This window comes from Micromys minutus (assembly GCF_963924665.1).
Source record: "Micromys minutus genome assembly, chromosome: 24".
NCBI classification, from domain to species: Eukaryota; Metazoa; Chordata; class Mammalia; order Rodentia; family Muridae; genus Micromys; species Micromys minutus.
In genome coordinates, this window is record NC_137959.1 from 28,373,166 (window position 1) to 28,387,254 (window position 14,089).

At 50.8% G+C, this 14,089-nt stretch overlaps 2 protein-coding genes across 2 annotated transcripts; one reads left to right on the top strand and one right to left on the bottom strand.

The window, feature by feature from the left end:
- Nucleotides 1-35: 35 nt before the first annotated feature.
- On the bottom strand, nt 36-5,425 carry EXOC3L1 (exocyst complex component 3 like 1; the record flags this gene model as incomplete). Its single annotated transcript, XM_080937301.1, has 14 exons — nt 5,259-5,425; nt 4,902-5,000; nt 4,537-4,712; nt 4,245-4,464; nt 2,710-3,319; nt 2,520-2,637; nt 2,309-2,434; nt 2,128-2,228; nt 1,802-1,912; nt 988-1,117; nt 748-870; nt 515-670; nt 300-424; nt 36-225 (listed from the first exon to the last, which is right to left on the bottom strand). Exons 2-14 carry the CDS (start codon nt 4,945-4,947, stop codon nt 36-38), a joined length of 2,232 nt encoding a protein of 743 aa, XP_080793427.1. The 5' UTR covers nt 4,948-5,000; nt 5,259-5,425.
- A 1,633-nt stretch (nt 5,426-7,058) lies between these two features.
- On the top strand, nt 7,059-14,026 carry E2F4 (E2F transcription factor 4). Its single transcript, XM_080937126.1, has 10 exons — nt 7,059-7,215; nt 7,615-7,724; nt 7,850-8,011; nt 8,246-8,289; nt 9,157-9,218; nt 9,421-9,718; nt 10,339-10,545; nt 12,837-12,884; nt 13,077-13,121; nt 13,215-14,026. Exons 1-10 carry the CDS (start codon nt 7,081-7,083, stop codon nt 13,328-13,330), a joined length of 1,227 nt encoding a protein of 408 aa, XP_080793252.1. The 5' UTR covers nt 7,059-7,080; the 3' UTR covers nt 13,331-14,026.
- The last annotated feature ends 63 nt before the right edge of the window (nt 14,027-14,089 follow it).

The window sequence follows — 14,089 nt, forward strand, 5'->3', positions numbered from 1 at the left end:
GATGTGACTTTATTACGCAAACAAATAGGTGTCTGTCAGGAGCAGGGACCCGAGGGGAGGCAGGAGGACAGAGAGGGTGTAGGCGTCGGTACCAGGCTGAAGAGTGCCCGGTGGCCAGTGGAAGGTGAGGGCGGTGGACCGGCCAGCAGCAAACTGAGTGCTGCCTGGCGATGCTCTCGGGACACGTCTCCGCGCAGGTCCAAGAGGGCAGAGACATGGTCCTCGCTGCAGGAATACCACGTGCGTCAGCTCAGCCCTTGTCCTCCAGGGCTGCTCCTCCCCAGTCCCCTTCCTCTCACCTCACGTCGGGAAATTGTTGCCTCAGGCCTGCCACCTCGAGGCCAAGCAGTGTGGGGTCGTGGAGGTTGAGCAGTTCCCTCAGCGCGAGCAGGACGGGCGCGCAGTGAGCGCTCTCCTCCAGGCCCTGAACACGTGGGAGCAGGGTTTCCAGCCGGCCCTCGACTCCCACCCGACTTCAGAGATTCGCGACTGTCTGCCCTCCCAACGAGCTCACCAAACCAAGGAAAAGCTCTTTAAGCTGGGCAGCATCGTGCCGGAGGCGCTCAGCCGCCTGGCTCCGCTCGTCCGCACCGCGGCACACTAGGCGGCCCTGCATCAGCGCCCTTAGGTATTGCAACACCACGGTTCGTTCTGCCTCCGCCAGCAGCAGCTGCCGGACAGTAACCAGTTTGAATGCAGGGTCCCACCAGCACTGCCCCTTCCCCAGCTTTCCTCTCCCCGCCCCACCTGGACAGCAGGCTTCCGTACGCGCCAGAAGTCCTGGCAGAAGTGCGACGTCTGCTCACACACGCCGTCCAGCAACTCAGAACTCAATAGCCACCGGCGCGAGGGCAGAGCAGCGAACAGGGGCTTGGGAAAGTATAGCACAGACGGGGCTAGAGAGATGATCCGGATCCCGCAAAGACCACCGTAAATATACCGTGCCTCCCCATCACACTACCATCCAGACTGGGATGGCAACCTCACCTGAAGCTCAACCTGAAGTACTTCCAAAACCAGGCGGCAGATCCTCCTCTGTATGTCGTCCAGCGCGGCTTCGACTGGAGCTAAGACCCCGGAAGCTTCCCCGTCGGGAAGCAGGACCGAGACTGAAGATCTGGACCAAAATGTGCAACTTCAGGACCAAGGCCAAGGCTCGCATGGCCCTCTTGGATTTACCCATTCTAGCGCCACCTTGTGGTGCAGTGTCTGGTGGGAGCGGGGGCGGGGAGGGCGGCTCTGAATTTATGAAGGGCTCAGGTATTCTGTAAGGCTAGGAAGGATGTGCCCAGCGGACTTGCCTCTAATGTAACCTCAAGTTATTCTTCCTTTTATTTTGTTAGTCAAGATAAGAGTAAAAAGTCTCGGCTTGTACGTCTGTCTTCCCTGTGCCCACCACAAAGAGCATAACACCCAAGATAGCCAGGCTTGGTGGAGGCTGAAGAAAGAACATTGCTACCAGTTTGAGGCAAGCCTAGACTAGACCGCAACTCTTGTTTCAAAGCAGGAGGAAGAGTGGGAGAAAAAAAATTTCTTGTTCCTAGCTGTATCGTCAGAGTGGAGCTTTGATAAATATTTGCTGAAAGAATGTAGTAGATTTAACATCTTTATCTAATACGATTTCCTATTTTATTGTTACCCAGGTAATACTAGCAAGAAGTGACAGGCACCTTGTGATACAACTGGTAATTAGCAGAGCGAGGATTGGAACCCCCATTCTTGTGAGCCCAATGTGGTTCTGGTGTAGGTGGTATCCATGTTTTATAGGAAGTCAGAAGGGTGCTAGTGAAAGTGTAAGTACCTCAGTGCTGATTGGTGGTTGAAGGCAGCCAGTAGATAGGACACATAGTGAGGGGCCACGGCTTCTCCCCTGAGACGGTCTCGAGAGAATCGGATCAGAGCGTCACTGAAGCTGCAGTGGGCAGAGGAGCCTCTTGGGTTTGCTGCTAATCTGGCAACCCCACAGCTGCACCCCCAGAACTCTTGTCCCACTTCCAAGTATTTAAGGGAAACACACACACACACACACACACACACACACACACTACTGTGTCTTGTTCACTCAGAGCCCTTTGGCTGTCTGGGAGCAGGGCTGGAGATTGTAGATGAGCCCCCTGCTTGGCAAACCTTCGCAAGAATGCACCCAGTTCTGACACTGCCATGTCATGTACCCGCCGACGCAATGAGTCACTGATCAGGCTGGTCACTTGGATGTTTTCAGCCAGGATCTACAAGCAGGGAGGAGCAGCCTTTAGAAACGGCCTTTCCATATGTGTGCTGCCCACTTCCCTGCGTTCTTCCCACCTACCTGCAGCACAATGGCTGGCATTGGTGAGTGGTAGAAACCGGATGGATCTGTGCTAGGCTCCTGTTCCTTGCTCCACTCAGCTACCTCCCCGTCTAGCGCCTTCTTCAGCCACTGAGCCACACTTACCTGGGAAGAACGAGCAAGGAGCAGCAAAGATGTATCAGGGTCTTGACAAGACATTCAGTCGGACAACTAGACAGTCACTAGTCACCTGGACCTGAGCCACAAATGTTGCCTCCAGCTGCTCGATGTTCTCCGAAGTCAAGAGGGGCTCTAGCTGGGACACATCAGCCTCAGGACCTAGTTCCAAGTTCCCCATCATTTCCTTCCTGGAGATGGATAGCAGGATGTCACACGGAAACTCTAATTTTCCCACTTCCCACTTCCCCAAGGATACTCACCCCATGTACACATGCAACGCCCAGTGTAGTAAGGCAAAGGTGTCAGCAGCTCCTAGCTCCGGCCCGGCGAGGAGCTTCTGCACGCGACGGCGCAGGCCATTGTGCAGGGTGTGGGCCCATAGCCGAACCACATGGTAGCTTGGCGGGCAGCAGGGTGCCACCAGTGCCTCAGCTGTTGCTAACTCAGCAGGCAAGGCTACTTGCAGAGTCTCAAGCCACCCTGACAGGGCCCCTGGCTCAGGAAGCCCAGGCGATGCAAAGTAGAGCCGCTCCAGGCCCTCCTGTAGTGCCCGGAGACATCGCTGCCGCCAGTCTCGGGGTGCCTGCCCCAGGATGGTACGCTCAGTCTCCACCTCTGCCACGCGAACAGCGGCTACCAGCAGGGCTGGATCCTCTCGCGCCAGCCGCCCTGCAGCTCCTGCAGCTGCCTCCACAGCTTGGCCCAGGGCCTCAGCCAGAAGGCCTAGCCCCTGGAAGATTGGCAACTCCAGCCCTCCTAGGGGTGCCCATGTCTCCTCTTGCAGCTGCTCTAGCTCCCGCAGGCTCACATAGGCCTCCAAGAATCGCTGAGTATCTATCAGGGTCTGCGTGTGGGCCACTGCAGCTGGTACTAATGAAGAAAGGAGATGGCTTGAGGTCTCAGCCTTCCCACCTGTGCTATGGGTACAGCAAGGGACACTGGGGTCTGGAGACGGGTGTGATGTGTTAACTATTTAATAATAAGCACAAAAAAGCATTGGTTCATCTGAGTTGGGCCATATGTCAACCCCTGAACCAACAGAACATGAAATCAAGCATGCCAGGAAAGGTGGGTGACAGACTGGAGAAATGAGTGACTCAGGGTTATGAGCACGTGCTGTGACCCCCAGCACCCATGAGGCAGCTCACAACTGCCTATAACTCTAGTTCCAGGGGATCAAAGTCCTCTTTTGACCCCTGCATGCACCAGGCACCCAACGTAGTATACATCCAGACACTCAAACATTCACTTAAAATAAAACTTTTAAAACAATGTTATAGGCAGACAAAATAAATTGGAGACCATGTTGGTTTTTACTCACTGATCTTGTTAGGAAATACAAACATAGCTACATTTATGTTGATATTTATGTGTGCATATATTGATATATGTATATGGATGGATGCAGGCACGTGCTGTACTTTGTATATATGCATCATTTGGGGTGACACCTGGGATTGGATTTAGGGCCTTGCACATACTAAACATATGCTCTACCAGAGCTACATCTAACACTCTTTGAGTGTGTAAACAACTGTGGCCTCAGCCACTCAAGGAACTCCCATGCTGACTTTAACATCCCAAGCTTGAGAACCCCAGGATGAGGTAACTGTGCCTATATCTTACACTCTTTGAGGCTGAGATTATTCTCTGGAATGTCCCTGGTGTATCTCTCTATGTCGTCCTTTTCCTTGTGTTTCAGATGCTGATCGGTGTGGGTGTTTGTGGACTATTGGAAACTGAAGTTCAGGGGTCTCCATCTCCACCTTTCCCACAAGACTCCACCCCTACTCACCGGCTTGTAGTCTTGGCAACAACTGAGTGAGGATCTGGAGTTGTTTGTGCTGGACAACACACTCCTTCAGGGGTTCCAGGGTTTGTGAGGTCCGAGACAAACCCTGGAGTAAGTGATGGGCCTGGCTCAGGGCTTCACGTGTTCCCTGCACAGCCTCGAGGGCCCGGGTCAGCTTCCACACACCAGTCTGCACCCCTTCCAGGTATGACTGCACTGCTGACTGTGGAGAGAAGCAGCTAGTAGGGCCTGGCCAGCCCTACAGCCCACTCTAACACTACTGCTCCTTACGCACCTTAATTCGCGCTTCCAGGGAATAGTTACGCTGTATTTCACGGCTTCGGTACTGACCCAGCCTGGTCAGCTGCTCTGGCCGGTAGAAGATGCCTGAAGCCCACTTAAGCGCTGCACCCCGAGCCAGCTGTTCAGCTCTCTCCTGCTCCGGCCACTCAGGCCTTGGGCAGGAAGAGCCTGGGTGGGTGGTTGTATCAGTCAGGGAGGGCTTGTGGCTAACAAGCCTGCTGCCCTTCTGTTTCCTCTGGACGGCCCACTGTTTGTGATCCTATAGAGTTCTAGCTAGACCCAACAGAAAAACCCAGCCCCCCATTCCCATTTGTCTTGACATCATCCTTCCCCAAGCTCAGCCAGCAAGGCTCATACCAGGAAGAAGTGTGAGCTGTATTTGGTCTTTGGCTGCTGAGTCCATGGTGCGCCTCAGGAAGCTGCAGATATGGTAGGAGGGGGGGGGGGGGCGAGAGCCTGGAATAGATCAGGCAGACTGGATGTTCCTTTGGCTCCACTGAGAAAGAGGAGCAAGGTTCTAGCCTAGCCCTTTCAGGAAGTAATAGAGAGGGATTATGCTAGAAGGGATACCTGGGAGGTCTCGGCCCTGGGGGGGGCGGGGGTTGTACCTCTTCTGAAGCCTGAAGCTGAGGAGTGCAAGACTATGCAAATCGGCATACTGCAACTCCCCTTTCTTGCTCTGTAACGCCCAAGACAGTTTGGTACAGAACTTACCAGATCTGACCGGTGTCCAGTTCTCCCTCCTCTGCAAGTGGCCTTGACCTTGAGAATAGCCTTCTCTCTCTCACAGAGCTGGGCACACCCTCACTGTTCACGGGATCTGAGGGACTCCAGCTCCTTTGGCACCAGCAGCCACATTCCTCTCCCCAAGGAAGCCTCTCTCCCACTTCACAGTGCAGAAGCCCCTTCTTCTCCCCAAGGCCCCTCCCTCTTCAAAGCAGAAAGGAAGGAAGTTGAGTCTCTGGCACTTTATTCCCAACAGGAAAAGCATCTGCATTGAGGTGGAGAGAGCTGGGCGCCACTTCCTGTTGGGTGGGGGCAGTTGTGGGCTCCCCACGATCACCTAGTCTTGACCTGCCCACCTAGGACTTGTAAGTGCTCAGGAAACACATATGCATATATAAAGCTGATTTGACCTCAAGCCGGTTGGAAGGAGAACCCCCACTTGTTGGAGTGACAGCAAACTCTATGGGAGCTTGAAAGCCACTGGTGGGTCCAGTGGGGGATGGCAGTCAGGAATCATAAAGGTTACATTGTTCCTGTAAGCGATGGGGAGCCACGGGGACCCCAGATGATAATAAAGGGGCACCAGGAAAATCAGAATAGACCCTCATTTTCTAGCTGCCGGAAGTGTAGGCTGCTGAAGGCTGACAGTTAAAGTTCTGAGTCAGTACTGATGTACAAAGGCCCAAGTGAGTATCCTTGCTGAACCTGAATACCTCGCAAAAGCTATCCCAATTTCAGGCTCCATTATAACCAGGTCTTCGAAATCTGCCTGTTTTGCTCTCTTCCAAGTGTGAATCCTCAATAGACTTGTGGAAGGCAATTTGTGTCCTAGAGGAACTGGCCATCATAAAGACCATAAGTGACAATGATGTTAAGAATAAATATGACTTGTCAACTGGCAAGGTGGCTCAGAGGTCAAGAGCACTTGCTCCTCTTGCAGAGGACGGGGCTTCAATTTCCAGCACCTACATGGCAGCTAATAACTGCCTGTTAACTTCAGCTCCTAGAAATCTGACACCCTCTTCTAAACTTCCCTGAGCACCTGTGCATAAACATAAACACATACACAAATAATAATAGTAAAAACCCTTAAAAATTGAAAAGTAAACGAGACTTGCAAACACACAGTTCCTCCCATAGGTCAGAAACTGCCCCAAGGCATTCCTTATATTCACGCACAGGCAAAAACCTTTGCATGGCCTAAGTAGTGGTTGGAAATTAGACTCCAGGCCACTGTGAACTGTATGTAGCATGAAGACCAGAGAAAAATGATACTGGAACCAAATAAGAGTAGAGATAGAAGTACATAAGCTATTTATTGTTAGTGCTTGCTGTTTTGGCAGGAAGTAACAGAAACAGCAGGAATTATCTCAGAACAGCAGGGGAGCCTTTAGGATCAGTTTTAAGTAAATAGGATAAGCTTGTGGCTTGCTGCTTCCCTTCCCTAGATGGAGTGTTTAGGCAGTTAGTAGTTTGGAAGCTAGTTAGCAAGGAAGATTAGGGCGGTCCCTCTTCTCTACTGCCAGTTCTGTTCACTAACCTCCTCCATTTCCTACTATACAATTTTTCAATTTTCCCAATGAGTTGTTTTCGTTTCCTTTGCTAGTGATGTATTTGTCAATGGTCCCCAAAGTTTTGCGTCCAGATATGCAGACAGGAATTGCACCAGATACCCTGGAAAGGCGCGAGACGGAAGCGGAAGCAGCAGGGATAGCTCCGGTGGCCCGGCGACTAAGAACGGAAGCGGAAGTGGCGCCGCCGCCGGCCTGGCCTGGCCTGGCTAAGGGGAGGCGGCGGGCGGGCGGGCGCGATGGCGGAGGCCGGGCCACAGGCGCCGCCGCCCCCGGGTACTCCAAGCCGGCACGAGAAGAGTCTGGGACTTCTCACCACCAAGTTCGTGTCGCTCCTGCAAGAAGCCAAGGACGGCGTGCTTGACCTCAAGCTGGTGCGATCCGGGCCGAGGGGCGACTGGGGAGATGGTGGACCAGGCCTGGACCAGTAGCGGGAACCAGCGGGGTGGCCCCACTGAGTCCTCGGGCCGCCATCAGTGTGCTTTCTCACACGAGAGAGGCGGGAGGTTGTTTTCATTCACTGAAGCCATTGAGTCTTAGCTCCGTCTGGGTCCGGGCTGCAGGTGCTGGCCCTCGTGGCCCTGCGTGACTAGTACAGGGAAACGAGCATCAGAATATCAGAACACAACTAAGACAAGACTCTTCCCAACACACTCCTGGAGTCATTGGAAGGAACTCCAGGGTTGGGACACAAGACTATATCCCCATTCCAGACTAAATGTATCAGGGTGCACTCTTAAGACTAGCATTCTTCATTCTCTTCTACCTGCCAGGCAGCCGACACTCTTGCTGTGCGCCAAAAACGGCGGATTTACGACATCACCAACGTGTTGGAAGGTATTGGTCTGATCGAGAAAAAATCCAAGAACAGCATCCAGTGGAAGTGAGTAGGGTTGTTCAGGAGGGCAGAAGTGTCTGGGGTGTGGGATGATGGTTACAGGAGAGAGCCGAGGTCCGGGAACCAAAATTCTTAGGGATCCCGCTCAGTCTCTCATTCCTGTGGTTCAGGGGAGTCGGGCCAGGTTGTAATACCCGGGAGATTGCTGACAAGCTGATTGAGCTCAAGGCAGAGATCGAGGAGCTGCAGCAGCGGGAGCAAGAACTTGACCAGCACAAGGTGTGGGTGCAGCAGAGCATCCGGAATGTCACAGAGGACGTCCAGAACAGCTGATATCCTCCGGCAGTCCTTGCCCTGGGGAGTGGGCAAGGGGCTCTCAGTTGGTTTTCCTCTGTGGCGCTCTGGGCTCTTCCAGTCTTAGCCCATGATCCTTCCGCACTTGGACCCAGGTTCCAGAGCTTCCTCTGAGGGCTGTGTGGCAAGCATAGGCAAAAACATTGGGTCTCTTCTATGGTCTGCCATTTGGCACAATAAAGGCATCCAGCTAGTCTCCTTAACCCCCACACCTTGGCCTACGTGACTCATGAAGACATCTGCCGATGCTTTGCTGGTAAGCAGAGCCTGGGTTGAGGGATGTGGGGGTGGAACTGAACTAAGCCACGGAGCCTCCAGCATTAGGTCCACTGCCCCAAAAGAAGTTCCAGCTCTTGAAGGTTCATGTTGCCTGCTTAAAGAGAAACCAGGCAGCATGTCTCAATTTGGAAGTCACTGGGACTCAATAGAGACCCATAATACCAATAGGGTACCAGAGTCCCCAGTGTGTCCCTGGGGTTGCCCTCAATGTTCTCTGGGTTTGGTTCTTGGGCATGATAGTGGCACAGAGGAAAAAGGAGAATTTGTTTGTGTATATTTGCATTCACAATGTTACATACTTGTATGTGGGGGGGGGGTCGGTGGTGTCCGTTTCTAATTTGTACCTAGTTCCATTGTGTATATAGGAACCGTTCCTTCATCTTATATTCCATCTTGTATCTTGGAAAAACTTGTTTAGAACATCTGTTTCTAGGGATTAGCATCATTTGAGGAATGAGGTGGTGGCACCTGTGGCTGGTGACCTCCTTCCAGAATATGATAGTACATTTAATCCCAGCCTCAGGGAGGCAGAGGAGGGCAGATCTTTGAGTTTGAGGTTAACCTGGTCTACATTGCAAGTTACATAAAAATACCCTGCCTCAAAAAGGAGAAAGAAAGAAAGAAGTGTGTTTGCATCTAGATTTTTCTGGTTACTGAGCATGAAGTTTTGCAGAGAGAAGAATATTTGCTCCACTCAGTGCTCTAGGATGGTAGAGGCTTAATAATTCAGTCTCTTTGACTTGCCACTTGTTTTGCTCCAGACAAGACAGGAAAGGAACAGATACTTCCCTTCCTAACTCAGACTGAGCTCATGGGTCCTGACACATTCTCTTTGTCATTCTAGGAGATACCCTCCTTGCCATCCGGGCCCCATCGGGCACCAGCCTAGAGGTGCCCATCCCAGAGGTAGGTGTTCATCCCTGGAAGGCGGTGTCTACTGAGGGTGGATACTGGCTGTGAAGCTTGATAAGTTCTGGGTGGGGCATGTAGGGGAGGCCTGGAGTTTGGGGTTATCTAGGTGGATTGGCAGATGAAGAGGAGGAGGACAGTCTGGCTCTGAGCCAGTCAGGCAGGAACCATGCCTGCTTGCAATTCTATTTGTTCCCAGGGTCTCAATGGTCAGAAGAAGTACCAGATTCACTTAAAGAGCATGAGTGGTCCCATCGAGGTGCTGCTAGTGAACAAGGAGGCCTGGAGCTCACCACCTGTGGCTGTGCCCGTTCCTCCCCCTGACGATCTACTCCAGAGTCCACCTGCCATTTCTACACCTCCACCTCTGCCCAAGCCTGCCTTAGCTCAACCCCAAGAAACTTCTCGTCCAAGCAGCCCCCAGCTAACTACCCCCACTCCTGTCCTTGGCAGCACCGAAGTCTCAGAGGTGGTAGGCCAGACAGCTGAGATTGCAGGTGAGACCCTATGGTAAGGTGTGATGGCTTGCTTGCTTGCTTGATTTATTTGGAGCCTACAAGAAGCTATCTGTATAATAGCATGCTGTACTAAGAATTAGAAGTTCCTGGGGTCTCCACTTAGCTTTCAGTGTTACAGTGAATGTGCCCCTTTATATTACTCTTTTTATTTATTTGTGAGGGGGAAGCATGCTGTAGGATATATGTAGAGGTCAGATGACAACTTGAAAGAATTGGTTCTCTCCTTTCATATTTCTGGGATTTGAAGTTAGGCCCTCAGGTTTGTCCGCTGATGTCTTTATTTACTAGGCTCTCACTTGCCTTGCATACACCCTTTCTAAGAAGGAAGCTTTGACTCTAGGCAGCACTAGTATGGCAGTTTATCCCGAATTGGACAGTGTCTGCCTGATGGATCCTGGCAACCCCATGAGTCTCCCTCCTTCAGGACTTGTGCTCTGTCTTTAATGATCTTTTCTAGATGCTTCTTGGTGACTAGTGGTGACTAGGTCTCCTTGGTTTTGGCTACAACACTGTGGTCATCATAGCCATAGGATCCAGCCTATGGCACTTTTAGGATCCGTTTTCTGATTCTGTGATTGGGGTTGGGGATGTGGTTGCAGTGAGTGGTAGCCCTGGAACTGAGAACAAGGACAGTGGTGAACTCAGCTCACTCCCACTGGGCCTGACAGCACTGGACACTCGACCTCTGCAGTCCTCTGCACTACTGGATAGCAGCAGCAGCAGCAGCAGCAGCAGCAGCAGCAGCAGTTCATCTGGACCCAACCCTTCTACCTCCTTTGAGCCCATCAAAGCAGACCCCACAGGTGGTGAGTACTTACTGAGGGGTGGGAGCCAGCAGGGAGAGTCTAGCCCCAGCCCAGTGTTGTATCAAAGACACACTTGGAGCTGGGAGTTCTTTTCCTGTTAATCTCTGCTCTCCTCCAGCCAGACAAGGATGCCTAATCTCTGGGTCTGTGCTGGTGCCTCTTCCCATTCTTGGGACTTCATTCCCCTCCTGTAGCCACTTGGCAAATCACTGAGCCTCACTAATTGAGATTTGCTACTCTGTACTCACTTCACCATTCTGGTTTCCTTTAAAATGTAATGCATGTTCAGCTGGTGTCAGTCCTCCAATCACCCACCTCAGCGCTGTAGCTGTTCTTGGTGTAGTGCCTGGCCCAGCAGGTTCCTAAGGGTCTAGGTCTGATGCTCTTTCCTCCTTTGTCTTTACTGTCAGCTCTTGGCTTTTCTACCTCACTGGCATCTGACACTTCCTTAAATATTGGTACTTTACATTTTATATCTGGGGTGGGCCTCAGCTCTAGGGAGCTGATAATGGGTTCCATCCTCTACATAGTCTACATCTTTTACCCAGTCTCATGTCTGGTCTCTGTCTTCTACATCTCTGGACACCTCAACTAAACCTAACCATCCTGCTTCCAGTTCGCCTTTCAAGTTCTGTGTGGACTGTTAGCTGGCTCTAGTCCCTCCCAGGCTTGAGACACCTCTGAATCATTTCAGTTCTGGATCCTCTACTACTCACCGTAAAGTCTATGAAACATCTCTTCTCATCCCTCTTACATCCTCAGCACACCAGAATATATGGCATTTTTAGATTTATAGTCATCCTTTAGAACATTTTATCTATCTGTATCTTACCTATTTAATCTATCTACTGATAATTTCATATATTACACAATGTGGGTTTTTTATTTTTTATTTTTTTGTCTTCTTTGAGACAGGGTCTCTATGTAGCCGTGGCTGTCCTGGAACTTGCTATGTAGACCATGCTGGCCTCTGCCTCCTGAAGTGCGGGATTAAAAGATGTGTGCCACAGTCGGCTCTCTGTATTTTGACCATTTACAAAATGACCCCTTTTGCCCTCCTAGTACTTCTCCCATTTTTATGTTCTCTTCATTCTAATTAGCACTCCAAATATGCACAGATCCAAAGAAAAATGACTCTTTCCCAGCTAGTTGGATGGCTTGGTCTTGTGTAAGTAACTGTAGATGCTTGTGAGTTCATGAGTACAATGGCCATGTTATACCCAAAGGACAGTATTTCACAACACTCTTCCCTATCCTATGGCTTGAACAATCTTTCTATACCCTTTTCAGCAATATTCCCTGAATATTGGGCTGAGCACTCAACCTAATCTTAGCAGTTTATCAGTTATGAGTTTCTGCATTGACTCTTGCAACTTTTCTCTAAGCAACATATAAGCATAAAAATTTAAGAGTCACTTGATAATATGCCTGTTTAGCAAAGCAACAGTAGTAAGTTCCCCCTAGGTCAGCAATCTCTCTAGCTGGGCTTTTGACAAGGTTTACAGTATCAGGAATGAATTACTTCCTGTGGAGCTGGCCTTAAAGCCAAGTAAAGAAAGGGGTTGGTTACTCTCGCGAGTTATCCCGCTATTGCACCAGGAGGCACATGGTAGGTTGGTATTATACCATGGAGGGTCTATCTGATAAACCCATTAAACCATCCTTTTCTTCTTACAAACAGAATGATCTTTCAGCAATGTAGTCCTGATTGGTATTTCTCTCTGTGTGAAAATAGCTGGGGATTCAGTGCAGTGGTAAAGTGCTTGCTAAGCATGTATGAGCACATGTCACCAGCAACAACAAAAAGTACCAGGGGATGGAGAGATGTATATGCATTCCTCCATCTTAATGTGGGTTTCAGGATAGGCCCTAGGATGTTAAGTGTTCTAGACAAACACTTGTACTCACTGCACATCTCAACCCCCTCACCCCTCAAAAACTTTAAAAAATTGTGTGTACAAGTGCACCTCAGGAGGAGGCATTGAATCCCCCTGGAGCTGGAATTAGAGGTGGTTGTGAGTAGAAGGGGCATCTTCTTTTAGAGAAGGTGTGCATTGCTGACTCAGAAAGGGAGTTCTGCAGGGCCTCTGAGTTAGAATAGCAGTACTTGTCACCTGCATTGGGCCTTTGGTAGCCTTGGCTCAGCACCGAAGAATGTAGGTCAGCAGATAAAACACCTGAGGAATGTGTAGAGCAGAGCCCAGGAGCTTAGTGGTATATGACCTGAAGAAAGTTGAACTATTGTAGAACCCAGCTGAACGTCCTTTGAGCTTGGCTTTTTTCTCTTTCAGTTCTGGATCTCCCCAAAGAGCTTTCAGAAATCTTCGACCCCACGAGAGGTAGGCTGTGTTCCTCCTCTTGAGTGGATGCAGAAAGTAGTTTTGAGTTCTGGGTTCCTTTCTAAGGATATGTGCTGGGTATCCCAGATTAAGGCTGAGACTCCTAATAGGCGTGTATGTGGGTCTCATTCTTGGGTTTTGGTGGGTGGAGAGGTGAGAGCCCAAATCTGAATGGCTTGTGTTCATTCCCAGAGTGCATGAGTTCCGAGCTGCTGGAAGAGTTGATGTCTTCAGAAGGTGGGTAGTCAGGAAGCTAGAGGTAGCTGTGAGCATGGGCTGGGTGACTGCTGGGGTTCTTGGCCTAAGACCTCAGCCTAATGCTTTCTGCAGTGTTTGCCCCCCTCCTCCGACTTTCTCCACCTCCCGGAGACCACGATTACATCTACAACCTGGACGAGAGTGAAGGTGTCTGTGATCTCTTTGATGTTCCTGTTCTCAAACTCTGACGGACAGGGACATGGCCTGTCCAGCTGCAACCCAGACTGTCTGGGCTGGGAGCCATCTAGGGACTGCCCCCCACCCCCACCCTGACCCCAAAAGCCCAACTCTTGGTTTACCCAGCCTTCTGGTTGCTCAGTTCTGGCCGTGCTGGCCTGCCCTGCACTGGCACTTGTAACTGTGCTAGCATTACCGGGCAGAGCTCAGCCCTCTCCACATGGAGCCAAACTGTTTGCCTTTTCTTTCTTGGAGCCTTCCCCAGCCAGGCTCAGCTGCCACTCAGTGGCACTTCTGCCCTGTTCCTACCAGTCACTACGAAGGAGGTTCAGAAAGGAGGTGGAGCTGGGCGGTTGTCATCAATCACTCTCACTTTCCCACCTGCTCACCCTGCAGCTTCTGGACCTTTCATATGTCCCCTTGCGGCAATGCCCCGAATCCTGAGAACTCTGAGGAGCCGTGGTGGAGGGGGTCAATAAGAAGGAATTAATATGTCTAGCTAGGAGTGTGGATGGGTTAGTACCTGAAGAGTGGCTCCACCTCCTGTGCCCCACCCCATTCTCCCTTCACTTCCACTTATTCACTTACCCTCATTTAGAGCCATTGCAGAGATTTAGAAAGATTTACAGTAACGAATGAATTCCTATATAAAGATTATTTTTATACTTTTTTCAGCAAAAAGAAAGTGTAATATTTGTACAGCATTCAAGTGAATAAAGACATGCCTAAGGCTATCTCTGATCTGGTTCTTTGGGGCCCCTCCCTGGGAT